This window comes from Falco punctatus, assembly GCF_963210335.1.
Source record: "Falco punctatus genome assembly, chromosome: 11".
In the NCBI taxonomy this organism is placed as follows: domain Eukaryota; kingdom Metazoa; phylum Chordata; class Aves; order Falconiformes; family Falconidae; genus Falco; species Falco punctatus.
In genome coordinates, this window is record NC_137591.1 from 21,727,562 (window position 1) to 21,754,633 (window position 27,072).

Consider the following 27,072-nt stretch of genomic DNA (forward strand, 5'->3'; position numbering starts at 1 on the left):
ATCACCTGTGGTGTTCAGGTATTGTAAGAAAGAAAGTCCAAGAAGTGCTTTTTCTTTGCCTTTGTTTTCACGGTTCTTTTAATTTTTAATGCTGATTATTTTCCACAGGAAGTTACTAAAGAGTTCTGCTCTTTCCAGGTAAGCTCATTCTATGTTTTTATATATCTAGAATTAATATATTTTTACTGGAAAAAATGCAGGGGAAAATGCAACAAAATACGTGGGATTAATTAGATGATATCTTCTGCTGTGGTTACTGTGAATCCAAACTTCTGTTCAGTTGAGTTTATAATTTTTTCTAATTATTTCCTGCTAGCTGAATTTATAACTCTTTCTAGAGGAAAAAAAATAAATCTGTCCTGAGGTGCCATTCCATGCTCATTTTTGAATGTCTGCTGCGCATTTGCATCCAAAAGTAAACACGACATTTTTAATTCTTGTGTTCAACCTTCCGTCGTCATTCTGACTGTAGTTAGCCATATTAATTTGATTAGCAACGTGTAGCTCAGTAAGAATTGCTTATATGCATATGTTTATATTTGCAGCCATGAATAACACCTCTTTAGATCGTTAAAAGCTAGTCTGTATTGTCAGTATGTTTTAAATCTAATTTTAAATATATAAACCAAATATAAATCATATATTCAAAAACTGTAGGAAAATTTTTAAAGTAGTCTGAGGATATTTTATATGTTGATGTTGTTATTTGTGTGTGATTACACTGAATACAGTTCTAATATATTGTTGCCAGGCAGTGTGGAAACAGGGGTTTTTTTGGTGTAACAGTGCTGAAACATGGAGCGCATCTTACATGAACTAATATAGTCTCTTTTTTTTAATCCATATTGAGGTAAAATATGGGGGGTGGGGGTGGTTCTCCCGTTTGTGTAGATAATGTTGCTATAGTAATAAAGTAGTTAAAATTAAGCACTGTCTTTATTAAGAGTATGATACAAAACTGTTGGAGAGCTTTGTAAATGGAGAGGCTTGCCTTATGCATATTTTAGCAGAAATAAAAGTAGTTTAATTAATATTTATTATTTCAGAATGTAATTTTTGGCATAGTTTTCTATAAAGTCCAGAAGGCTATTGTAAGAAGTTTGTTAATAGTACCTTTTAACTTACACCCTACTGAATTTTGCCACAAGTTTGGTTTTGACTGAGACATGCTTCTTTTTGACCACCGTATTGTGACTTCTTGTGAATTGCATTTGAGCAGTGTTCTTGTGACTGTCTGTCTCTGCACTCTTCTGGTCTGAAAACCCTGATCTACTGGTTCAGGACTGCGGTTTCTGAACTGGGAGTGGCAGGGGAAGTCTGGCTGTCAAGTACCAAGTTATATATATATATATGGTGTGCAATTGTAAAGCACAGTGATCCTTTGTAGAAAAGTTTTGCCACAAGTCTGCCCCGTTTTAAGTGTTTAATTTTGACAGTAGTGAACAGTACAATGTACCCTCTGAAATACAATGCAGTCTGTTGATTCATGTTACAATTTAGAAGCTGATGGTTTTGTATATCCATAATTTACAGTATGTCAGAGACCTGAACGGAGTTCACAAACAGATTGCTGTAGATGGTGGACATCGTTTCCCTGTCCTTTCCAGAGATGTATATAATAAAATCAGGTTATTTCACCAGCTATGCAGCAATAATTTTCAGGACACTTCATTTCTGTCATTTCCTTTTGTCAGTTCCACTCTGATCTTAGTGATCACATGCAGCATGATTTAAACTGAAACTTTTAGGCCATTAGGTGACAGGAATTAATTATTAATCAACTAACCAAAGGAGCATAGCTGGTACAGAGTTTCTGGGATGCAGGAGACAGTGGTCCTGGAGTTTGCCCTGAAAGCAGTCTGTAGAACTCTTAACTGCAACCATCATTTGTCTGTGCTTTGGAGTCAAGGGTTTCCTTTGGGGACATCAGAAGTACTCTGTTTTGATTCTGCTTCCAAAAAGATGGTAATGGTCCTCTGCAGCTAGCGGGTAGCATTATGCATTTACTTTGTATAGAAGTTTGAACACTATGGGTATTTAGGTGTAACAGCCAATTTTTGTTTCTCTTCTTCAGGAGATTAAATGTCAGGAATTTCTCTCTCAGTTAAATAATGGCAGAGTGGATTATGTCAGGATTTACATAGGTAAGTGGAGTTTGATATTTCAAAACGTGTAGCTGGCTGAAATTCATGACAGCAAAGCAAGTCATACTTATCTAGAGTTTAGTCTAAATTTAGGAATTCTTAACTTGAACTATCTGCTCAGCCTGCGTGAGCAAACGGGATGTTTAAGAGGTACTGTTTGGGAGGATAATGACATCAGTAACAGGGGTTGGTCTAATATAAAGGTGTGGATAGAAAACCAGCTGTTTAGTCAGTCTAGTTACAAAATGTTTTTGCTGAGATGTAGTTGTGTTAACTTTTTTACGTGAGTTTCTTACATGTCACCTACATGTCTGTGTGCTGAGTTTCCTGCCGAAGTGTAACATCACTCTCCCCAAGCAGACTGGAAGCCATGCCAAAATTTTAGACCCCTCTCCTTTTCAAGTAGAAGGGGTGAGAAACCCTGGAATAGAATTGTCACGTACTTGGCATAATTTAGTAAGACTTGTAACAAATGACTGATAATAGCAATGGCTGTGACACCCTTTTTCCCCTGTGGGTAGCCGGGTGGATCCACACTTTGTGTCATGAACTAGAGCCTTTGTCCCACAGCAAGGCCAGCGTATACCTGTAGGCCTGAGCAGGGCTGAGCCTCGTGAAATGCTGAATTCCTTAAAAGCTGCAATATGATGACATAAAAGGGTGCTTGGTCTTAAGGCTAAGAGTTTAACTTTAACCCTCGTGATCTTACGCGGTGAGCGGCTGACACCCCTGTGTTGGCACAGCGGTGTGCGCGGTGAGGGAGCCCCAGAACAGGCCCGCACGTCAGGGCTGAGGTGCAGCGTGGCAGCCGCTGTTGGTGTGGACGCGGAAGGTGTTAATGCATGGCTGAGATTTTGGGGGAGGCAGGAATGCGCAGTAAGGGGGCTGGAAGATAGAGGATGGAGTGAAAAAAAGTGCAAAGGCTGGTATGTGGATATGGCCATGGAGAGCTGTGTCTGAGGTGGTGCATGTAGTGGCACTGGATGTGGACAGGTGTTGCTCCATTTAGTGCTGCCAGGTATCAGCAGTGAGTAAATTTAGGCTGTAAGCCACATAAAAATTAATAGCACTAGTGCAATTTTTTAAGAGATTTTCGCCACCAGTGGGTCTGATGCCTTGGGAGCACCGATCCCCATTACCTTACTGTGTGCGGGCTGCGTGGTAAACCAGGGCCCGAAGTGGCCTGCCCGTTTAAACGTGTTAAAACTTCCGTGAGTTTTAACACTTGGGAGTGAGAAAGCGGCGCCTCCGGGTTGGGTTTGGACGGGCTGTGTCTGGGGTTGCGTGCTGCGCTCTGGAAACGCCTCTCGGGTACATCGGCTGAGGACGGGGCAGAGGGAGCGGCGGGAGACAGCGCTGGGGCTCGGCCGGGGCGGCGGGCGCAGGCGCTGCTTGCGGGATCTGAGGGGGACCGGGCCTGCGAGGGGCACGGGGAGCCGGTGCCGCCGGGCCGGGGGGGAGCCGGGCGCCTGCAGCGGCGCAGGCGTGGCCGGCGGGTACCCGGGGAGGGTCGCGCGGGAGGACGGGCCGGGCCGCCCTGGGCGCTGCGGCCGGGCGCGCTGCTAGGGCCGCGGCACGGGCTGCACCCGCGGCCGGCCGCGTTCGTTGCGGGTGGGGCGCGCGGCGCGGCGGGGCCGGGCGGGGCCGGGCTCGCTCCGCGCACGTGACCGCCGGCCGGCCAATGGGGCGATCGCGTGATGCGCGGCGGCGGCTGCGCGCGGGGGCGGCCGGCCAAGATGGCGCCGGGTGCGTGAGCGGGGGCGGCGGGCGCGCGGGGCGGCGAGGCGAGGCGAAGGCCCGGCTGCTGGGGAGGGTCCGCTGCTGCCGCCGCGCCCCCCCGGGGCGGTAGGATGGTAAAATGACCCAGGGGGGGAAGAAGAAGAAACGCGCCGTGAACCGCAGCATCATGCTGGCCAAGAAGATCATCATTAAGGACGGCGGGACGGTGAGGCCGGGCGGGGCCGGGGGGCGCGGCGGGGCCCGCGGCAGGTGCGGCGGGGGGCCGGGGGGCCCGCGGGTCTCGGGCGGCGGCGTGCGAGCGGGCCGCGGCCGGCCCCGGCGCCGGGCTGAGCTCTGTGCCGGGGTTTCGGTTTCCTTTACGCGGCGGGCTGGCGCGGGCTCCGCGGCCCGAGGGGCGCCCGTGCGGCTGGCGCGGCCGTGCGGGTCGGCCCCGTCGTGCCGGCGCTCGGGGCGCTCAGGGCGAGCGCCGCCTCAGGAGCCGGGCGCGGGCAGCTGCGGCCGCCGGCGCGTCTGCACCTGGCGCGGCAGCGGAATGGCCCAAGTGAATCCGGGCGGAGGGAGGAGCCGGTGGCCGCGGCTGGCGGCGCGGTGTCCCGGGACGGGCCGTTGTGCGGGAGCGCGGGAAGGGCCGAGCGGGGCGAGGGAGCGGCGCTGCGGGGGGCAGGGCCCGGCCTGCTCCCCCCCCGCCCCGTAACCCCTGAGAGCGGGCCGGCGAGTGGGGCAGGGCCTTGCATCGTGGAAGCCCTGCAAAGGGTGCCTGGAAGAGGTGGTTTGCAGTTCCCTGCCGCCGTCATGCTTCCTCTTAAATACATAATTTTTAAAAAGAAAGGAAGCTGTTGAGTGCTTTGGCTGCCGGAGCTTGGTGCTTTTTGACTGATGTGTAGCGTCTCTTCCAATGTGTGTCATCACCCCAGGATTTGTTTCTGCTGGGTAACATGGTGTAGCTTTGATGTGCGCTCTTCTAAATACAGTGTCATTATTTCAAATAAAGAGACATCTTGACAGGCTCGGTGGCGGTGGCCCTTCGGTTTGTGTTTTTGGAACAGTAATGGAGAAGAGGGAGGTGCAGAGTCACTATAGTTGTTCATCAAACCAGTCATCAACTGCATTACTCAGTGGTAAGAAGCAAAACTAATTCCAGTGATGGATGCTGATGTTTTCCAGGACATTTTTTCCTACGCTTTGTTAAGGTGAAAACACATGAGATTACCTTGTACAAATGTTAAATGCAAATATTTTAGAATGAGTAACTGAAGCAGAGTAAATGCTGTCACTTGTGGGACACAAGGCTTCAGAATTTCTCTCTGTAGTAATCGCTGATTTAAATACAGTGTACTTGCAAGTTTCCTTTCTCTCTCAGCTTTAACTTTCTTTTGCCAAGGAAGGAAACAGGATGATATGATAACTGCATTCAGTGGTACTTATGGTGCTGCATTCAGTGTTTCCCCACCAGTTTCAAAAGCAGTGTCCAAAACTGCATCAGTTTTGTATGATTTTCAGTTGTTTCTAAAACTGTGGGGAAACAGGCTTACAAACATTACCTGAAGGGATGTAGATTGTTGTTAGATAACAAGAAGCACCAGGTTGTGATATTTGCTGCTTTCAAATAAATGTTTTGAGAATTTGTTAAATAAAATTTTAAAGTTATACAGTCTGATGTAGCAGAGTGTTGTTTATCATGACAGCAAAAGCTTTATGCTTGGTTGTTGGGGTTTTTTTTTAGTGTTTGCTGAAACATTTGATTAGCCTTCTGTGCTCAGTCTCCTTAGTTTCTTTGCTTACCCAACGTGTTATGTGATATTATGGGGAACAGGTAAATGAAAACGGCCCATATCTTGAATGCCTCCAGCTAGCAAATCAGTAACTAATCGATCATCTAAGTGTGCAGTTTCCAGCCCAATTGGTTTATTTTGAAACTGACATCAAAGAAAATTGTGTGACTTGCTGGCAAGAATATATACAGCTGTTTAATGAGGCAGTGTCACAGACAAAAAGTTTACTGATGGGGAGCTTCCATTAATTTAATTTATTGTCACTTTTAACTACTGATTCTTACGTGGCAAGAAAAAAAGCGAGCAAAAGGGAAAACGCACCCAATTTCCTTTGCTAAGCCTGTCCCCCTGCCGCAGGTTATGCTGGGTCCCCTTGGTGAGTCGGTGGGTGGGGGCATTTTTGTGCTGTTCTCTTTGCAGCTTAGTAGCTGTATTGCAGGGAAAAAAAATATGTAATGGTGTGTGTACTCAAGTGTGCGTTGCCAGATTCACCAAAGGCAAGGCAGTAACACCAGTGAAGTGGTTTCCATGCTGTTCTTAATTTTGCCTTCCTTTATGACCGCTTGGAATTCATCTTATGCAAGAATTACGCATTTTTGAAGCAGCCATGAAGTGAGTTAGGAGGTACGCCTGGGCAATGCTAGAGAGAATCAGAGCCTAGTACTTCATTCGGTGCCTTTTTCCTTTCCCGCGGAGGAGCCGCAGCTGTGATCTCGTATCTGATACCTTTGTTGCTTTGATAGTTACTCTGTTGCTGTCAGATGTGTCGTCTTCGGGTTGCCTCGCATAGATACTTTCTATCACTGGTATGACTGACAGTACACAATGTTAAATACATTTTCTCTCTGTCTAGGGAAAGGGGCGTTCTTGGAGCACAATTTTGTGCCACAGATTTTGCCAAACGTAAGGACGCTGTGTTCTGGCTATGTGGTTGCAGAGGCAGGTTGCTGTTACTCTCACTGTAACATCTTAGTTGCAGGTTGTTCACACAAAGGCTCCCTATCTTTAATCTCCAGGTGTAAGGCCTCCTGATTTGGTTACGCTTAGGTTATTACATTACATTACACTACATTAGCCAGTTTGTAAAGTGCAGCAGGGCAGGTTTGTAGAGTAAGACAGGGCTGGATACCAAACACCTGCACTGTACGTGTTGGGTTAGGAATGTACATCAGACTAGCACTTGTTTCTTGTGGGCTGAATGCACATAATACATCTTAATGCATTGTAATGTAACCACTTACTAATTTCCTTCCCTTTCTTCCACCTCTGGAATATTTTTGCTGCATTATAGTTGCAACCATCTTTAAAAATAGCTACAGAGGTTATGATCTAAATATGACTAAATTACTTTTTTTTTTTTTAATAGATAAGAACAAATAACTACCAATGATACATGAGCATTAGCAACACGAAAGCAAGGAAGTTTAACCCTAGTGAACTAAATGTCACTTCTGTTTGTTTCTGCCAATGTAATGGAAGCAGCTGATCAGGTTGCGTACAGCTGGATGACATGGCAGAGGGCAGCGGTCACCCACTTTGCCTCTCAAATTGCCAACAACTTAGCTGTGCAGAACAGCCACTGGTTTCATTCCGCTGTTTTGGTTTGTGCGTGTGATCTCTGAGTAGCTGCCCAGAACTGGACCAGGTAGCATGGCTGCTGAGCTTGGGTTTGCTGTATGTGAACAGAATGGAGGTGCTTCGGACCCTGGTGCTTGGAGGGACAGGGATGCTTTTTGAGCCCTGCCTCACCATCTGTAATAAATACCTTTGGGGGGTCATGAGACAGTAACTTGACAGGAATCTGGGGACTATAAGAATAAACCTGATGTTCTGTGTGAGACTGAGCCAAACAGCTCAGTTAGCGCAGAGCTGGACAAATTTTTAACCCAAAACTAAAATAAGGGTTGTGGGTGGAAAGGGAAGGGAATTGTGGGAAGTGAAGATAATTATAGCTGCTTTCTGTACCGATAAAGACTGTTAATTTACCTTCTTAAGAGAACAGGCTGAAAAAATCGCAACAATGTCTGTTTGGTACATCTGTATTTACTGAAGAGAGCTGGGGAAAGAAAAATAGCACAGTGCTAAGGTACTTCTGTAGCTCACCTTTTACATATTGATACGGTTCCTTTTGAAAATTATGACCTTTTCTGGCAGTAGGGGTGAATGGCCGGTGTGGTTTTCTGTGTTTATTTCCTACAGTTGCTCAAAAGGCTTTGTTGGAAATACTAGAATCTGGAAAGAAAAGCTGTGTATGACTTGCACAAATCTTGTAATAAAAGAAAGACTCAAGTATTACCTAACCGAAACTTAAAAATTGTGGTGTTTGGGGTTGGAAGGCACCTGATTCCAGCTGCCCACTCTTTTCCCTCCGACAGGGTCAGCTGGAACAGTTTGCTCAGGGCCGTGTCCAGTCAAGTTTGGGGGATGGAGACTCCACAACTTCACTGGGCAACCTGTTTCCAAGAGGGGGTTCTTTTGTGCAAAGTTTAAGTGGAATTTCTTGTATTTGTGTGTGCTTCCAGTCCTGTCACTGATGCCTCTGAGAAGAGTCGGGCTGTGTTGTCTTTACTCCCTCCCATCAGATACTTATGCACGTTGGTAAGGCCCCCGAGCCTTCGTGAGAGGCAGCTGAGGACCTTAACCTAAGTGCTCCTAGGTCTGATCAAATCGGTGCCGCTCTGTTAGTAACTCACCTTCACACAAAGCCAGGGAAGCAGATGTTAAGGCAGCACCGCCAAGCTTGAAGAATGCATGTGAGATTTCTGATGAGTTATTCCTGCTATCTTCATATGAAAGTAATGAGTGCAGTTTCCTCAGTTTGCAAATGAAGACCTGTGGCATGTTGTTTGACAGGGTAGCATTTACAGAGTATGTGAGATGAGCAGGTTGTCCCACCTGTGCTTTTTGTTCTCCTCAAAAGCTACTTATGATTATACTAAATGACCAAAGAGTTTAATGTTCCTTACTTCAAATCTTTTATCCAGATCTCTTCCTGCATTTGAAGCACACTGCAGCTAGTGGGCCTGTTCTCAGTATTTAGGAAGCAATCACTGCTGTTCCTGAGATTCACTTCTGGCGTTCATTACTTATGGTTTTCTTCCCTAATTTAGAGCTGTCAAAGTTTACGTAGCCATGGTGCCTTTTAGTAACAGAAGTACGATAAAGCTGTTTGATAGACCAGGTAATTAGACTTTGGGGTAGCTGAGTGTGAACACTGCTGTGTTTTGAAATAACGAAAACTTCATTTTCATGGAGCGTTGTGTGCGCGTAAGCATTTTTCTTGAGGAAAAGGAACTTAATTCTCCAAAGAACAGTCTGTTTCCACTTGCAGTGGCATCCTTGTTTCCCAGACTGGCAGTACAAAAGGTTTATTTTTTAATTTGAGATGGGAGCACACTTTGTATTCTGTGGAGGATTAAGACTTTTCAGGATGTTGGCAACAAAGGGTTAAAAAGGAATTTCATTCAGTACCAGTTAGCTTGAATAACTGAGTTCTGATGTTTTGAATCCTGTTTCATTTCTGAATCCCTCTATTTTTAGCGTTAGATGCATTTCTCACGAGTGGTAGATTATTAGATGTTTAAATCGCTTGTTTTTTTCTCTTGTTTTAGCCTCAAGGAATAGGTTCACCTAGTGTCTACCACGCTGTTATAGTGATCTTCCTGGAGTTTTTTGCTTGGGGACTCCTGACGGCGCCCACTCTGGTGGTAAGTGATACCCTTAATCTTTTTCTTGCTGTGTGGGAGATGGGGCGATTACTGCAAAGGCACTGAACGTCTTCGGAATTAAATGAAAATTATGTATCACTGAGCTGCTCTGTTGTGCAAATGAAAAGTTTTGTATTTTTGCATGGAATCAGGACTTTCAAATTATTTCCTTAAAGCAACATAATGATGCAGCATAGCTGTTTATGTGCGAGTCTGCTAACACTCAGGCTTACATGTAAATATTTTCTGACTTGAAACCAGTAAGACGATAATGAAATTATCTTCCTTTCAAGACGCTACAGAAAGCTGAAACATGACAAATGTAAGGACAAAAATATGCTTGATATTTGGTAAAATTATGCAAGTGTGTGTGTGCACGTAGAAGTTCTTTGCTGACCTGGCTGTGCTTTAAACAGAAGCTTCAGAACACAGACCCTGTTACACTGGTCAAAGCTTCCCTGTGATTAGCAAGACAGTCATACCAACGTGTTTGTACCAAATTATTTTCTAATTTATTTGGTTGCTTTCCATTTGGGTTTAATCTTCAAAAGTGACACATCCTTACAAATTAAAAGGAGCAAAGGCTTAAAGATCTCCAGGCAAAGTCCACCTAAAACACAGTCTTGGTGTGGCCCTGTAAGCTGAGGTTAACCATGAACAGTCTCTTGGGTATAAACAGCACGTCGGTCACTGAATGGAATCCATCTTACGTAGCACGAGTCAGACCAAGAAAGGGGCCTGCTTTAACCTGCCCATCCAGGCTCCGCTCACCAAACTGAGAGGCGCTGCAGAATGATGGTGCCTCTCTTGCCTCTCCCCAGCCCCCTACAGATGATAGAGTAACAGGCAGAGTCTGGTCTGAGACCCATTTTCTAGGTTCTGTGTGGTCTATTTAGACTTCAGACACTGAAGTTGGATGACAAGAATCCTTCCCAAAGTGTTGAGAGAACTGAGGCCTCCCTCTGTCAGGTGTAAAGCTAAAATCTCAAAAGCACTTTCCATGGGAATTAAAGACTAAATGGCTTATTTGTGGTTAGTCTCTTTTTTTTTTTTCTTTTTCCTTTCTCCATATTATGTGAAACTATAAAACTACTGTGGGTGTGCATCTGTAGAAGTTGGCTGCATCATGAGCAATATTCATAGTTAATATTGTGTAAGTGACAGTGTTCATATTTCTTCTCCAGGTTTTGCATGAAACCTTCCCAAAACACACATTTCTAATGAATGGTCTAATTCAAGGAGTAAAGGTAAGGTGACACTGGCTTGACATTGTCTCCCATAACATCCTCATACATAAACTCAGGACGTGTGGGTTAGGTGACTGGACAGTGAGGTGGGCTGACAGCTGGCCGAACGGCAGGGCTCAGAGGGTTGCGATCCGCAGCGCAGAGTCCAGCTGGGGGCCTGTAGCTCACGGTGCTCCCCAGGGGTCAGTGCTGGCTCCAGTCTTGTTCAGCTTATTCATCAGCGGCCTGAATGAGGGACAGGGCATGCCCTCAGCAATCCTGCTGATGATACAAAACCAGGAGGAGTGGCTGGTACACCAGAGGCTGCGCTGCCATTCAGCGAGACCTGGACAAACTAGACAGCTGGGCAGAGAGGAACCTTGTGAAGTTCAACAAAGCGTAGGGTCCTGCACCCAGGGAGGAACAACCCCACCCGCTAGCATGGGCCCGGGCTGACCTGCTGGAAGGCAGCTCTGCAGACAAGGACCTGGGAGTCCTGGAGGACAGCAGGTTGCCCACAAGCCAGCAGTGTGACCTTGGGCCAAGGAGCCAGTGGGACCTTGGAAGGCATTAGGAGGACCATGGCCAGCAGGTCGAGGGAGGTGATCCTGCCCCTCTGCTCTGCCCTGCTGAGGCCACATCTGGAGCACTGTGTCCAGTGCTGGGCTCCCCAGTTCAGGAGAGACAGGGAACTACTGGGGGTGCCCAGCGGAGGGCTACAAAGGGGATGAGGGGGCTGGAGCATCTCGCTTATGAGGAAAGGCTGAGAGAGCTGGGGCTGTTTAGCCTGGGGAAGAGAAGGCTGAGAGGGGATGTTACCTTCAGTGTGAGTGCGAAAGGGACAGGGACAGGCTCTTTTCAGTGGTGCCCAGTGCCAGGACAAGGGGCAACTGGCACAAACTGAAGCACAGGGAGTTCCTTCTGAATGTGAGGAGAAACTTCTTTACTGTGAAGGTGACAGAGCCCTGGGACAGGCTGCCCAGAGAGGCTGGGGAGTCTCCTCTGGAGACATTCAAAACCCACCTGGACATGACTCTGTGCAGCCTGCTCCAGGTGACCCTGTTTTAGCAGGGGGTTGGACTGGATGATCTCCAGAGTTGAACAGGGTATTTTTAATTACTTAAATTTATGTGAATTCTATATATATAAAACTATAAAGCACAGTTTATAAAGCTGCTAATATGACTGGATCATCTATATTTTGAATTTTGTGTAGTTCTGAGGTAACAAATCTCAAATGTAAGGTAATCAGACATGGGATAGAAGATCAGTAATGCTTGACCGTATTGCCTTTGCACTGCCCTATGGTCATCAAACTTTAATAAAAGTAGAGCCCAGGCTGCTACCATATTGCAGTATGGTTGGCTACTGTAATTCTAACCGCTTGGTTCTAACTTAAAACGTTTTGTTTCGTTTAGGGCTTACTATCGTTTCTCAGTGCCCCACTCATAGGTGCCCTGTCTGATGTGTGGGGACGGAAGTCCTTCTTGCTGCTAACAGTGTTTTTCACCTGTGCGCCAATACCACTGATGAAGATCAGCCCATGGTTGGTAAATTTCTTCACACTAGGTTTGCCATTTCTGGTCAAGGTTGCTATATAGTGCCGGTTTGTAGTATCGTTGGTAAGGTACTGTTTGTGCTCTGTGGAAGGCTGAGGCTCTTGTATTACTTTGGCCAGAGCTGGGAGGACAGTCACGCTGAAGTGGCTGCTGTGAGGCCACACGCTTCGGTCAGGATTGCAGGAGCTGCCGGGTTTGCGCTGTGCTGCAGGCCCCGCTTCCTACTTCAGCACGCTTGCGAAAGAGGCGAGAGCGCTGGGCAGTAAACGGTGTGGGTCTGTGCTGTGGCCCTGTTACTCAAAAGCTAACCAACTATGCAGCAACGAAAGCCTTACCTAATGCTAGCTAGTGCGTGAAGTAACCATTCGTACCCTAAAATGTTGCTGCAGTTTTCTACTTTCTCAGGTTGTAAACCCCATCAGCTTTCAGGCTGTGCGCGCGTCAGTGAGCTCTTCACTGGCACCTGCGTTCCCAGGTGGAGCCTGAGCCGGGGCTCAGTTGGTGGCCGGGTGCTGTGCCCAAGGGTGTGGCTGGGATAGCCCCGGCGGCAGTGACGCAGGGCAGAGCCAGCGGTGCGGGTAGCCCTGTCAGCCTTTTCAGTTTTCTCTCTGCTCACACGCTTTGCTCATGGGTTCTTCATCCCTTTGCTGGGGAGTAGTTTCTTTCTAAGTGTAGGTTAAATGTTTCAAATGGCAAGTGCTAGTGTCTAGAGCTTAAAGATACGGCTAATGTTGCGACTCTCAATGACCAGCTTCTCAAAATAGTGAAGTTCTTAATTTGCTGTGGGTGGTAGGCATCCAGCCGGAGTTAGCCTAACACCTCTTTGCCCAGAAGTGACTTCTTTGCAGCAGCTTTCTACAGATGTTACAAAATTACGCTGTTTGTACTCAGTGCGCTAAGAAGAAGTTACACAACTGTACCAGGACACATTCACATGGGCTTTATCCAAGTTAGTATTTGTCAGGGAAAGCTAGACAAGATGATTTACTGTTGAATCGTATTTGGATTGTAAATGCAGACTTTCTGTTTCTATTTAGCTGTTCTGATTTATTTTTTTTATATATATAATGTTCCTAGGTGGTACTTCGCTGTTATCTCCGTGTCTGGAGTTTTTGCAGTGACGTTTTCTGTGGTTTTTGCATATGTAGCAGACATAACCCAAGAACATGAAAGAAGCATGGCCTATGGTTTGGTATGTATTTTTCTGGCTCTGTTCCTGTGGCATTCAGGACTAAAAGCATCAGTAGGCAGAGCTTTTCAAAACTGCGGTTTTATTTCTTCTGGGGCAAGTCAGTTTTAGTTTGGAGTAAGGTTTTTCTGTTGAATTGTTCTTGTCATCCAGTCCTGTATCTCTTGATACTTAACTATCTAACTTAGCTTTTAACACAGTTGTGTTTTTGTTTGTCTTTCAGATGTGTGTCTTAGCAGTTATTATCAGTGTTAATGATGTAATTTGAGAGGCTTTGGTTGTTGCTCCATTGTTTCTCACACTAGTGCTACTCTGTCATCTTCTCAAAAATCTAACCTTGCTCCTGGTTAATTCTGGAAGTGCTCTTGTATGGTATCCTGACTACTTCTGCTTGTCTCCAGTCACTGCACTTCATTTCAGAACAAATGTAGCCAAAACTTGTCTGCTTTAAGTTCTTACCTCTGGCCTCCACTGCTGCGTTACCTCTTGATAACCTGCCAGGTCTCAGGAGCCTTCCCAGCCCTGCGTGTTGTGGGTTAGCGGAATTATTTGTTGTGTTCAAGTGACAGAATCCACTGTCATATTCAGCAGCAAGAGCCAGAAGCAATGGGTATAGAACTAAATAGTTTCTTTCTGCTTGTATACGTCAGGGATTGAGATATGCCGAGGAAGTTCCTTCAGTTTTAAGTTAACATCTTCCACAACAAGGGCAGCTGGTTAACTGGAAACTTCTTTGTGAAGACCCATGGTACCCAGTTGGATTAACCAGCATATTAAATATGCCCTTGATACATGTCGTGTTTTTCTGAACAGGCATTGCATATTTCACTAATATGAACATTAAATGCAGCTCATCACTTCCCAGAGATACCAGCATGCTGTATAGTTAATTAAACCTAATTATGTCAGTACATACTAGAGTGCTGGGAGCCTCACATTGCTGTCCAGTTATCAAAAAACCCCCGTATTTTTGGAAAAACTTAGTCTGAAATAACACAGATGCTGCCAGAGTGTCACAGGAAAAAGGTTACTTTTAATGGTTGCCTGATTAAAATGGATAGACTCCTGAAAATGCGAAGTGGGCAATAATGTTGTTGACTATATAACTGAAAATCTTACTGGCTGTTATTTATTCCAGGTGTCGGCAACTTTTGCGGCAAGTTTAGTTACCAGCCCCGCTATTGGTGCCTACCTTGGTCGAGTCTACGGAGACAGCCTGGTTGTGGTCCTGGCTACAGCAATAGCCTTGTTAGACATTTGTTTTATTCTTGTTGCTGTACCAGAATCGCTGCCAGAGAAGATGAGGCCAGCGTCCTGGGGTGCACCCATTTCGTGGGAACAGGCTGACCCTTTTGCAGTAAGCTACTGAAATATGGAGTATTTTGTTACTTGTAAATGTTGAGCTTTTGAGACAGGGAAGAGACTGAATTTACCATGTTTCAGGCTTGAAGAACAAAGCCCATCTTCTTTCAGGTTTAAGTTTGTGTTGCTGCTAATACTTTGGCCAACAAGCTTGCTAAACATGCAGGGAATGTGTTGGTGGTCCCACGTAGTAGCTGCATTAATTGACACACTTTTCAGATTCACACTAGAGATGCTTTTTGAATATGAAGGTTGAACGTTTTACAATACTTCTATTTTTTTTTTTTCCCCACAGTCACTGAAGAAAGTCGGCCAGGACTCAATTGTGCTGCTAATCTGCATAACAGTCTTTCTTTCCTACCTCCCAGAGGCAGGTCAATATTCCAGCTTCTTCCTATACCTCAGACAGGTAACTTTAAAGTTTTGAAATGAACGGAAATTTATAGGAAAGTCTTCAGTGTTGCTGAAATATTTTTATTAATACAGAAAGTGCAGATAACTAGTTTAACTTAAAAGCTTCCAGCAGCTGATCTAAGTCACTTGCTGTTCTGTTATTGTCTTCTTTTAGAGAGACAAACCGAGAGACTATGAAGTAACAGTTTCTCGTATTACGTAGTTCTTTGCATCATTCTCGGACCATGAGGTTCACTATGTTAAACGAGGTTTTTTTATTCTTTGAGGGAACCATTTACTTGTTTTCTATCTATGCCTCTTTATTTTTGTGTACTTACTTGATTTAATGGCAAAAAAGAAAGGGGGGGGAACCCAAAACCAAAAACACAACAAAACCAAACCCTGAAGAACCTTTTTTCTAAGTTAGGGAGGAGTTGAATAATACCAGTCTACTGCATTGTGTGTGATGTTTGTGATGTCATCGTACATGGTTTACCGTTAATAATCAAACTGCCTTTTTTCATACAGATAATGGGATTTTCATCTGAAAGTGTTGCAGCATTTATAGCAGTCCTTGGGATTCTTTCCATTATTGCACAGGTGAGTTACTGCTACATACAGCATCGGTTTGGTAACTCTGAAAGCACTAAGCACTGTGGAGAGCTTGCAGAAACCTGACTCACCTTTTCTGCAGCTGTTTTTCTAAGTCTCTAACAATTGATTAACACCCCGCCTTAACGTAGATGAAAAAAGAGCAGCTTGCCAGCCAGGGTTTGGTTCATTAATATCCAAGGCATATTGTGTTGGGAAAATTCAATCCTTGTGCACTGAAGAAGGGGCGGCAGTTGGTCATATTACTTGCTAAATGACTGCTGGTTTTTTGGCTCCTGGATACTTGGCAACTACTGCTTTTGGAGAATTTTACTGGGCTTTTTAAAATTAATTTATTATTTGCATGTTTTTAATATTTAAAATAAAATGTTTTTTTTTTCTTTACTCCCCCCTGCTCCCTGTCAGACAATAGTTTTGAGTTTACTTATGCGATCCATTGGAAACAAAAATACCATCCTACTGGGTCTAGGATTTCAAATACTACAACTTGCGTGGTATGGCTTTGGATCAGAACCATGGTATGTAAATTTCATTTCGATATCTGAACGATACAGTGTTTTCCTGCATTTTATCCTTTATCAAAGGGAGACACTTAAGCATGTGTGAGCACACATACGTGTACATACACATATGAGCGCTGTCCATGCAGAGCCATTACTTTGGGTGTGTTTTGCAGGATGATGTGGGCAGCGGGTGCGGTGGCGGCCATGTCCAGTATTACTTTCCCGGCTGTAAGCGCACTGGTTTCACGAACTGCTGACGCTGACCAACAGGGTAGGTGTTGTCCCAGTACTTTGCATTCTAGTCTGGAGTCCCATGAAGACAGACGTGTCAGGGTGTCATCATCGTGCTGGTCCATCTTGGCACCGACCAGCCCGTACACCAGCACAGGTCACAAAATGTTACAGTCCAAGTTTCTTGGAAGTTGTGATCTGTGTGTATTGCGGTGTTTGGCACAGAGGGAAAACATTGAACAGGTCCCATCTGCAGCAAAATATTTAGCAGACTTGCTTAGTTGTCTGGGTTGCGTACAGCGCTTTCCCTCCTGTGTGAGAAAGTGTTGTACCGGTCTCTGCATGAGCACGGCATGGGCAGGACTACTCTGTGCCTAACGGGGAGATGGAAAACCACCTGGCGTGCGCTGCAATACCAGCTTTTCTGTGCCCCCCGTTTATCGCTACCCATAGCGCAACACCATTTAGAGCCACTTCCCTGCTTGTGCCGGTTCAAAGGTGAAGTGAGCAGAGCCTTGCTGATCCATTAAAAATAGCCCGGTAACGGTGTATTTCGCTTCTCCCAGGTGTTGTTCAAGGGATGATAACAGGAATTCGAGGACTCTGCAATGGTTTGGGACCAGCACTTTATGGTTTTATATTCTATATATTCCATGTTGAACTGAGTGAACTCCCCATGCCTGAATCGCCATCAGGAGGTAGCATTGTCACACAATACCATTTGCAGCAGGTATTCTTTCACTTACCGACTCCAAAGAAACTGGGAGGGGATTGTGCGCCCACCAGTTCTTGAGATGATGCTGTGTTACATCTTGTTATGCATCGTTTACAGTTAGCCAGCATAACAGAGGTTCTTGCATCACTCCGGGGGAGGGCTGTTGATCGGTTTGCTTGGTTTTAACTAGGCGGTACGGGTGAGGTTAACTTTCAAATAGATAAAACTGCTGACCCTTGTAAAGAGAATAGATGGAGGGAAGGAGGGACCGGTACCAGCAGCATCCCGTGCTGTTTCTTGTCTCCTTGACACTGTATTTTCCTTTCACATGTCATCCATTTTTGTTTTGTTGCCCTTTAATCAAGCTCTCTGTGTTCTTTTTTCTAGTTCCTAATAATTAATTTATTGAGGAAACTAAGCAGGAAGGATTTACGCTAGGAAAGGGAAGTGGGCCAGCATTAATGGGAATCATATGCTCCCTCTCCTGAGCCTTAGGATGCAATACTCTTTCCCCAGGGGACAAACACTGCGCTGGGTAGCATAGCAAGACAGAGTTGCTCCTGAGACTTGTGCAGTTAGCTGTGGTCTGTAACCATGTGTCTGAAGGCTTGTTAATACTTTCTGGTGTTACTGTTGTTGCTTTCAGAATTCTATAATTCCTGGACCCCCATTCTTATTTGGAGCATGCTCTGTGCTGTTGGCACTACTTGTTGCCTTGTTTATTCCTGAACACACCAACCTAAATGTACGATCCAGCAACTGGAAGAAACACTGTGGCAGCCATGGCCATCCCCACAGTCCGCAGGCTCCCGGTGAAGCTAAAGAACCATTACTGCAAGATACAAATGTATGACAAAAATCCAGGAGAACTTTGAGACTTATTTTGCATCAGCAGTTTGGGATACACATTCCAATTCCATCAAAATGTAATTTCTTAAGGTAATCTTAAGAAGTAGCTTTCTGCATGAAGTCCATAGGAATTTAAAACCGGAAGTTTCTCCAAAGATGTCACCATTGAATTAGTAATTTGCTTTTCAAAACGGTTACATACTCATCTCTTGCCAGGAAATACTGTTACTACTAAACTTTACATTCTAGTTCGGAGACAAAGAATAGAGTCAAGGCATGAGCATGTGTCCTTCTGTTCCTTAAGGTGGTGAGCTTTAATTCTAGTCGTGCTAAGTCTCAGTGAGACACACTAGCATCCATGCGGACCCATTCATTTTAATGCTGTAAAATCTTGGGTCAGATGATTCAAAGCCTTAATGTAAATGTACTCAAGTAGGGAGAAGGTGAATTGGTATCATTTATTTTAAAGGTCATATGGCAGGGGGTTTTTTTTAAGTTTGTACTAATATAAAAATCACATGAGCACGCTTGCTGAACAGTAAAAGTTATTTTTATGTAAGTGCATTTACTCTTTCTATTTTTGAATAAACGGTAGTATCAAACACTTGTTTAAATACTAAGTGGGTGTTTTGAGCCTACAGATTTTAATACTGGCTCTAAAACTGCTTTCCTGAGTACCGTTTATTGTACCACTATATTTCTGATGTTTGCGTAATCATAAAGGACCTCAGAACTTGAATACACAGACTGAAATATAAGCTGATAGCCTTGAATATGTCAGTGTGCTATATAGTGGCCTTTGAGGACTGTCACAAATAACCCTTTTGCATTACAGAGCTAATGTTTTAGTCCTAAATTTTCAGGACCCTTAGTACAGAAGAGAGCTTTATACAAGTACTGATGTGAATTTCTCTAAAAGTGTATATTTTTGTGTCCGGTTGTATTATTTAAGTGTTCCTTTGTATAAATTTGTGTATAAAGTATTGTATAGGTTTAAAATGTTTTCATCTTGTGGTTATTGCTTAATGCTTTTTTACCTTTGAACATTCACCATGGTTGACCAAGAGCAGGAAAAAAAAATGTAAATATACTGTTAATAAAGTTGAATATTTTAATGAATTTTTAAATAATTGCTAATGTCTCTTAAAACCTTACGTGTGCTTGTACTTCAGCAGGTGGGGAAAGAAAGTCTGGAGTACAGGTCCAGCACTGCGCTTTATCTGTTAGATAAGGCTGAGGGTCTTCATTTTGTGTGGCTGCAGCTGGCTGCTTCGTTCCCTGGGAATAATCTAACCAACAGGATTGTGGCAGATACAGGCTGTGAGAAACAAGGCTGTAACAAAGGCTGTCCGCCTGCAGTGGACTGCAGCTTCTGCCTCCCTTACGCTGTGCTGCTGTCAGTCTTCCCAGGCCACCACCATTTTGTTTCGTTTAGATTTGAGTAGGGCTGGGAGATCTGGAAAGCTGCCACATTTTAATTATCAGCTTCCCTTTTGATAGCAACTATATGTACTTCAAGAGAAAGAGACCAAATTCAATTAATTTACACTGACTAAAACCTTTGCTAGAAGTAGTAGCATAAGCACAGACCTTAGCGGGGGGTGGCTGCCATCTGGGGATTGTGCATCATGGTGCTGGTCCAGTAGCACTGCATTGCATAGGGAAGTGAGGAAGCTGGGAAGAAAACTCCAGAAAAAAGGTAAGGTGAATGAAATAGTACTGTTCTGGCACTTACCTCATCTTAGAATTTCAGTACAGTGGAAATGGTGGTTTAATTACTCTTAAAACTTACTAATCAGAGTTTTTGATTAAAAAATTTAATATTTTCATTGAAACTTACAAATGCCAAAACAAGTGAATATACATTATCATAGTGCTGATTTATAAATCAAATATACACATTTTGCACAGCAAAACAAACCAGTTAAGTATACAATCCTCTGGATGCACTTAAAGATATTTCATACCTTTTAACCTTAGTTATTTAACAGCAGAAGTAGGTAAATGGTCATTTAAAAAGTATACTCCATATGCTACAAAAACTTGCACTCCAGTTCTGTACTGGAACACCAAATAAAGCTGTTAACAACATTCTAGCATGTGAACCCAGGTAGTAGAATAAGCTCAAGAGTGTTAGTGTAGCTCAGATTTCTTTATTTTCTTACATACTTACTTTGTGGTAAAGTATGGTTAGTAAAAATGGAGTAGCTTTTAGGTGTTGTGGTACTTTCAATAGTTAACTGTTCAGATCCTGATGTTTTATGCATGTTGGTCTCTGGAATGTAACACTGACAGATTAATAGAGAAGTTAGGGTAACCAAAAGCGAGAATTTTAACTTCTAATGTTGTACCTTCAGGGAAATAATTTAGCATCTTCAATATCAATTAGAGTATTTGTAAGTATATGCAATTCAGGTAAACTGGTTCCAAAATTAAGCAAGGTTTTAAAATTAAAAGCCAGTCATGCCAACTTACGACCATGACCATTACTAAAATTGACAGCGTGTCCCAGTTCTCCAGCACTTTCTCGTTGCATCATCCTTTCTCTGACAGCAGTCAAGAACAGTATCCATAGGGAAACGTTCTCTCGCAGAGCCTGCGGGAGTGTACGTCTCACCTGTTCTACAGCCGCTCTCGTCCACTGCTGTAATAAAAGTCAGTGCACTTCAGCGGGTTTTTTAGGAAGACTCCAGGGTCTCCAATAAACTGAGAGAAAATTCTGCACTGTTCCCACTAAGGGCTGAGGCTGCTTAAAAGCTTTTATTATTTTATTTAGGCCCACATAGCCTGAAAAGTCATCCGAGTGAGTCAAAGTTATCTTTCTCAAAGAAAACAGATTCAGAATTACAAAATATCAGTTGACATAGATACTTTACCAATACATTATTACAGGGCATCCATAAATCCCCCAAACAGTTAAAAGAGGACTCTTTCTTTAAGAACCCTGTCTACTAGCCGGGAAAATAAGCTGAGGCTGGTGTTACAGCAGCTTTTGGTGACAGCTGGGCCTTTGTTGGTAAGTACGGTTTCAAATACTCTGTGGAACAGCAGAAACAAGATAAAGGGTAGTAATAGTTACGGTTCTAAATGCATTCCAAATAACATCTTGTTTTACTATTTCCATACATACCTGAGTTAAGTGTATTTTGACTAAGCCCTCGTAAAGGAATGCTGTCATTTTTCTTGAAATACTTTGATTCCAGCCCCAAATTGTCACCACTAGAAATAAAAAGGCTAATTAAAATTTAAAAACAAATGTGGATAATGACAAGTGCAGATACAGACCCATTCAGAGAAATCCTAGCTTGAAGGGCAACTACTACATTCCTATGAACTCTAAGAACAGTCTAGAAATAGTTTTTTGGCTGACCCATCACCTGATAGCCTTAGATCTGTCACCAGGAGGGGCAATGAACTTTTGTTCCATGGGACCCACTCCTGAAGGCACAGTGCTTCGTTTGTCACCTAGGAACAATCACGTCTGCCACAACTTAAAATTCATGAACATGCTGACGGAGAAAGGCAGGCTGCAGAACTAGCTTGGTACTGGAAATATTTCGCTCAGTTCCAGACACACATGGAAGACAAATGGCTTCATAAAAGTAATAATAATAAAAAAAAAAACAATTTCAAATGCAATAGATGACACTTACTTCTCCTTATTTGCTGGATGGCTAGTTGCAGTCACTGTTGGAACATCTGAACATCGATTCATCTTAGAAAGCTGCATGTTGAAATGAACCTGCAGAAACACAAGAGTTGCAGTTAGAGAGCAACTGCAGGTACAGTGGTACCCTCGGGGATTACTGCTTCCATACCCTGCACAGCACTTCTGTGCAGCAAGCATGAAAGAATGAGCAACAGAAACCCAAGCATTAGCTACTAATAGCGATAACGTTCAAGACTGGGAGTTTAAGAGTACTAGGATATACACTAAATATGCATTTTGAGAAATAGTCAAAATGTTAAGCTTTGGTATTTTATGCTATCACATTCTTAACCAAACAGAAAAGTCAAAGTGCCTGCCTTTGGTGCTGGACATTGTGAATGGACATTTTTGTTGTGTGCCATTTCTGGAAAATTCTGGAAGGCATAGAGAGGAGAAATGGGATGATTGATTCCTGAGCTGGGGAAGGATGGTTGGTCAGGCTGTAGGAGAAACAGAATACATCCATAAAGGAGAAAAATAATTCTTAAAGTAATTGGTTGTAGAGATTCAAAATTCTGAAGTTAATAGCTAAGCCTCATTTGAGTCTTCCTGATGGGAAGAAAACCACTTTTTCCGAGATTCATATTCTTAAGGAAAACCTGTAAAAAGTTCGACAAGTTGAGCACTCTTAGCTAATAATTAAGCTACACACCCTGTAAATGATTAATACATTATATGTATCTAGCTATACATCAGAGACCTGTGCATGAGTATGCCCTTCCACTACTAAGCAGCTCATTAATTGCTACCACAGATACCTGTACACTCAGGGACAACAAGAATAAATCCCATAGCCTATTGGTTCTTAACAAAGATAGTATGTAATGTTTCTTACCCCTTACTTTCATGTTTCTAAATATCACTAAGACTATTCAAATAGTACAATTGCTTTCTCAACATATATAAAGATAGTAAGTTTACCTCAAAATGCCACCTTTCTACCTCCCCCACCCCTTCACCCTGCACTTCATTTCCAAGCTAATTCTGCATTGTTCTGTGTGTTTTAATAAATGAATGATTAGAAATTTTTCACTTAGAAGGCCAGGGCATCGAGTAGCACCCAACAGGTTATTATATTAAAAAAACCAAGCAACCAAACAGAAAAGCGCCCACACCCACCCAAAGATGATGAAAGCACTTTTTTTTTTCCTCTTCTCTTTTACAGCCATACACTTCAGGAAATAATGACTACATCATACCCCTGTTACTTATAGTTGTATCTTACCACGCCCTGAGGTGACAGAGCAGTCCTGCCCCCGCGGTGTGTACTGGCAGAAGTCTCTAGCTTCTTTGCCATCTGAACTTCATTCAGCTGTTTGTTTAACCATGTGATTACTGAAGAGAGAAGAAAAAGGTCAAGCTTCCTTCCTACCTCTTGCAAGCCGTTTAAAACAGTAAGTAGCCCTTCCTCAGAAAAAGGTGACAGCTCAGTAGGCTATTTTTTCTCCTTAATCTCACACATCACCAGAAACGCTCGTCTCATGAAAAGCCTTTTTGTTCAAGCTTCCTGCACCCTTGCATGCTACTGTTCCTCCCTCTGGAGTTAGCCCCCCACAGGCACACTACCCCAACCAACTGCAAAGGAAGCCTTTACTACTTGCAGCTCTAGGTTGTTGCATACCCACCGCAGACAGCAGCTTATTTTCCATAAGCAACAACGTCTCAGCTCTGCACAAATGAACACTGGTATTGCAACATAGTTTCTGCCGTTAATTTTCAGTATCTGCTAGGTCGCTATGTCATTTTTACAGGGGGAGAAACACAATTGTATAAACCTACCGTTTTCATTGGTTTTCAGTAACTGCTTGCTTTCTTCTAGTTTTTGTATTGTAGTTTCTAGCTGTTCTTGTAGCTTGCAAACCTGCAATAGTCCCATAATAATTGTAACACCATCAGGAGCTACTGCTAATTACAAACTGAAGAAAAAAATATAAAAATAAATAAAAAGGATCTATGAAGTTTTTCTAAAATTATTTAGAGAAGTTTGAACTCAGTTTTTTACAAAAACAACAGGGTAATTCATTTAAGATAAGCCCTACTTACAGCTAGGGTTTTGAGATGTGACAACAGCCAGAAACCTTCCCAACCTTAATTTTCCTATGATTAAATAATGCAGACTCTAAGCAGGGGAATATACTTAATGGAAGAAAACATTCACCCTGTTCCTGCCTCCTTCACCAACTTTCATATGAATATGCCCTCTAAAGGATGTCAGATTCGTCCATTATATCATTTTGTACTCTTAATGCAACTTTAGGTTTCTTCCCTATGGATGGCTGGCTCTTACAAATCATTTTAACATGAAAAGGAGAAGCTGATTACACATCTAAATAAACGTTTTAAAATGAAAGACTACATTCTATTCCATGGCAAGATTTAAGAGCTGCTTGCTGTAAATAAGTTAAAAATCACAAAACTCAACACACAACCTACAACAGCATTTACAGGACAGAGAGCGAACCCGTCACAGTACCTCTTGTTCCTTCATTCGAAGAGATTGTCCCACCTCCTCCAATTCTCTCTGCTCTTTTTGAAGTCTCTCTTCTTTTTCTGCCAACAGTTTTTCCTGTTGAATTGTTACTGTATTTTTCAATTTTAATTTACTCATTAGAGTTTTCAAGTCTCCTTGTAACTTCTTGATAATTTCATTAGCCTATTAAAATAATAAGTCAAATATTCTTAACACACACGCCGAAACATAAGGAAGAAATTTCATAAGGATAATGGCATGTTCAAACAAACCTTAAGAAGTTCAGCTGACAGCGACTTAATTGTTGTCTCTAGTTTTTCAATATGAGTTTGTTTTTTCTCTGTACCCTCTTCCAGTATTGCCTTTAAAAGAATAAGAACTATAATCAAGATGTGACTGACAGACATCACTTATGATTTCCAGTGCAACCTCAACAATTCTTTGAGAACTAATCCTTACAAGAAATTCAGTAATTGCTTTTCAAATTACAAAGAACCTCAAGTAATCCCATTTTTTGTTTATAAAAAGTACCACTAAATTTAATGTAGTACCACAATATTAGAACAGCAGCAACCTTTCTAAAACAGAATACTTTATTTTGTATTCTTTATGTTTATTATTATTATACTTATGTTTAGTTTAAAACATACTATAGTTTTGATGCCATGATTTAGCATCTTTAACTACATTTGAAAGCTTTCTTGCTGTATTCATAAAAATGGTCAGCTGCTAATCTATAGGGACTGTAATTAAGAAGGTTCTACAGAGCTTGAGAAAATTATTTTGAAACTTGAAGGAACCTTTTGTTCTTGTGTTGCATCTAATACTTCTTTTGTTCTAATAACTAGCTGATCTTTATCTTTGATTTCTTGTTCCAGAACAGCAACCCGTGTCTGTAGCTGGTTAATGAGTTTCTCTTTTTCATGACATTCAGCATCCAGAGTAGTGTTCTCCCGACGCAGTGACAGCACCTCCTGCTTTGCTCTTTGACATTCCTAGAATATCGGGAAGGAATTTTGTTTCATTTTTTAAGAAAACATGTAATAGTAATTTAAACAGATATATCTAATAGTAAGCATAAAGTGGAATGAGAAAGAGCTGAAAAAACTTAACATGCTATATTAAATGCACAGGCAGGCAGTGTTAATGCTCTAAAAATAGTAAGTCTCATTATAGAAATTAATAAGCCTTACATCTTCTATTCCAGAAAGCTTTGCTTTCAGTTCTCTGAGTGTGGAGTCTCCTTTGTATCTCCTTTCTGTCAGATCTTTATTGATGACCTCGAGTTCTGACAGTCTGTTCTGCAAGTGTTGAATACTTTTCTGATGCAAATTTTCTAATTCCTTTTTCTGTTGTTCATGCTGTTGTTGGTACTGAGCTTGTGCCTATCAGAAGCAAAGAAACTTAAGCAGTTGTTCAATGAATCTGAAAATCAAGCCAAGAAACTATTTACATATAAAGATATCGTTGATTCTCTTCTGTTGTCATACCTGGAGAGCTCTTTCCTTTTCTTTTGTCAGCTCCTGTGTGTGTGTGTTTGTTAGAGCTGCAGTGTATGATGTCCATTCGTTTTTCAGTTTGTCTAGTTCTCGGCTTTTCTCCGACAGGCTCTGTTTAAGTTTGACAAAACATAATTGAATTTTTTAAAGTTTAAGCATTTCAGTCGATACTGTATGATTCTTCACTGTTACTTCTTAAAAAGGACAAAGAGTTACTAATAGAAGTCCAAATTTCAGCACCAGATGCCACAACATCTGTTTATTCTGTAAACAGGAAAGATACTGAGAAGCTAAAGAGCACCTTTCTGACACTGTGGATAAAATATTATTCTTTTCCAATTGTATTTTCTTCCAACCACTATTTAAGAGTGAAAAAAGCAGTCTGCTGATCTTCCCTACCCTTATAACACTAAGTGCTGTAGTTGGGGGATGGGGTGTCACTGCAAAGATGAGGTAAACATGTATTTTGTTCTAAAAAAGCTCCATAATAGGCGTTTTAATTGATTTTTTTTCCTGTTTCATGATAGCCAAAAGTCACTTTGATAAATCTAGAATTTGACCCAAATCATCCTCTTGAAACACGTATGTGATGTTGACTGGGCTGACTGCAAAAATCCTACAGCAGTAGAGTAACATGCAGTCCAAGACTGTCAGTTTATTTGTAATGGTTTCACACAGTTTTTTCCAAATATAAGGATTTCCAATCATTCATAAAATAAGTGGAGTATATCTACCACCACACTACCATATATTTAGTATATAACGTGTGCATACACAGACCGCAAATATAAAATCCTGTAAACTGGACAAAATAGAGTTCTGTTTTAGTACTGCAGGAACTAAATTTTACTCATCATTTGCATGCTTTACTCATTCTTATGTAAAGTTACAGTACATTACTTTTCTTCTTTTCACTCATTCTCGAAGTATCTCTTGGCTAGGTACTGGCTAACGGACCAGCCCACAAGAAGGTGCATTTTCCCCAGATTTTAAGCGCAACTTAAAACAAGAAAAAAATTTGTATTACCTGTTGAGTGTAGCTCAGTTGTCTGGTAAGATCCTCTTCAGTTTTTTTAAGTTTTTCTTCCAACTTTATTTTGTCTTCCTAAGTACAAATTGACATCAAGTGAAACCCTTAGATCCCAGAATAAAAGTTGTATTTGGCTTCCATTTTATCAGCATATCCTGCCTAAGCAACTGCATACCCATTATATTTGTGGAAAAATCATCTTATTAAATAAAATTCATATTGAGTAAGGTATAATTAATAAATGTAAAAGAAAATGCATTATCCGACAAGATAAAAGCCCTGAATGAAATTCTTACCAAATTTGTACAAGGAAACAGTATCTTATTATAAAGACCTGTTTACAAAGGAGTTGCACAAACAAC

The 27,072-nt window shown here is 42.6% G+C and overlaps 2 protein-coding genes across 5 annotated transcripts in view; one reads left to right on the forward strand and one right to left on the reverse strand.

The window, feature by feature from the left end:
- Nucleotides 1-19,121, forward strand: MFSD14A (major facilitator superfamily domain containing 14A). Of its 2 annotated transcripts, XM_080407120.1 has the most exons (13): nt 1-138; nt 2,075-2,144; nt 9,268-9,363; nt 10,548-10,610; nt 12,008-12,135; nt 13,226-13,340; nt 14,476-14,694; nt 14,995-15,108; nt 15,621-15,692; nt 16,110-16,222; nt 16,381-16,478; nt 17,005-17,168; nt 17,800-19,121. In XM_080407120.1, exons 4-13 carry the CDS (start codon nt 10,584-10,586, stop codon nt 18,004-18,006), a joined length of 1,257 nt encoding a protein of 418 aa, XP_080263246.1. In that variant the 5' UTR covers nt 1-138; nt 2,075-2,144; nt 9,268-9,363; nt 10,548-10,583; the 3' UTR covers nt 18,007-19,121. The 2 variants fall into 2 exon arrangements, with proteins under 2 accessions (XP_080263246.1, XP_080263245.1); XM_080407119.1 differs by lacking the exons at nt 1-138; nt 2,075-2,144 and adding an exon at nt 3,849-4,089.
- The window catches only part of SASS6 (SAS-6 centriolar assembly protein), a 13,512-nt gene continuing 5,539 nt past the window's right edge, over nt 19,100-27,072 (reverse strand). For 2 of the 3 annotated variants that reach the window (XM_080407084.1, XM_080407082.1), the window contains exons 6-17: nt 26,708-26,785; nt 25,672-25,791; nt 25,375-25,566; nt 24,982-25,176; nt 24,454-24,543; nt 24,185-24,364; nt 23,491-23,572; nt 22,937-23,046; nt 22,029-22,151; nt 21,656-21,744; nt 21,133-21,221; nt 19,100-21,039 (exon numbers count right to left, since the gene is read on the reverse strand). In XM_080407084.1, the coding sequence (XP_080263210.1) occupies nt 20,954-21,039; nt 21,133-21,221; nt 21,656-21,744; nt 22,029-22,151; nt 22,937-23,046; nt 23,491-23,572; nt 24,185-24,364; nt 24,454-24,543; nt 24,982-25,176; nt 25,375-25,566; nt 25,672-25,791; nt 26,708-26,785 (1,434 nt within the window). In that variant the 3' untranslated portion in view covers nt 19,100-20,953. The remainder of the gene's footprint in view (nt 21,040-21,132; nt 21,222-21,655; nt 21,745-22,028; nt 22,152-22,936; nt 23,047-23,490; nt 23,573-24,184; nt 24,365-24,453; nt 24,544-24,981; nt 25,177-25,374; nt 25,567-25,671; nt 25,792-26,707; nt 26,786-27,072) is intronic. The other variant, XM_080407083.1, reaches the window with a different exon arrangement.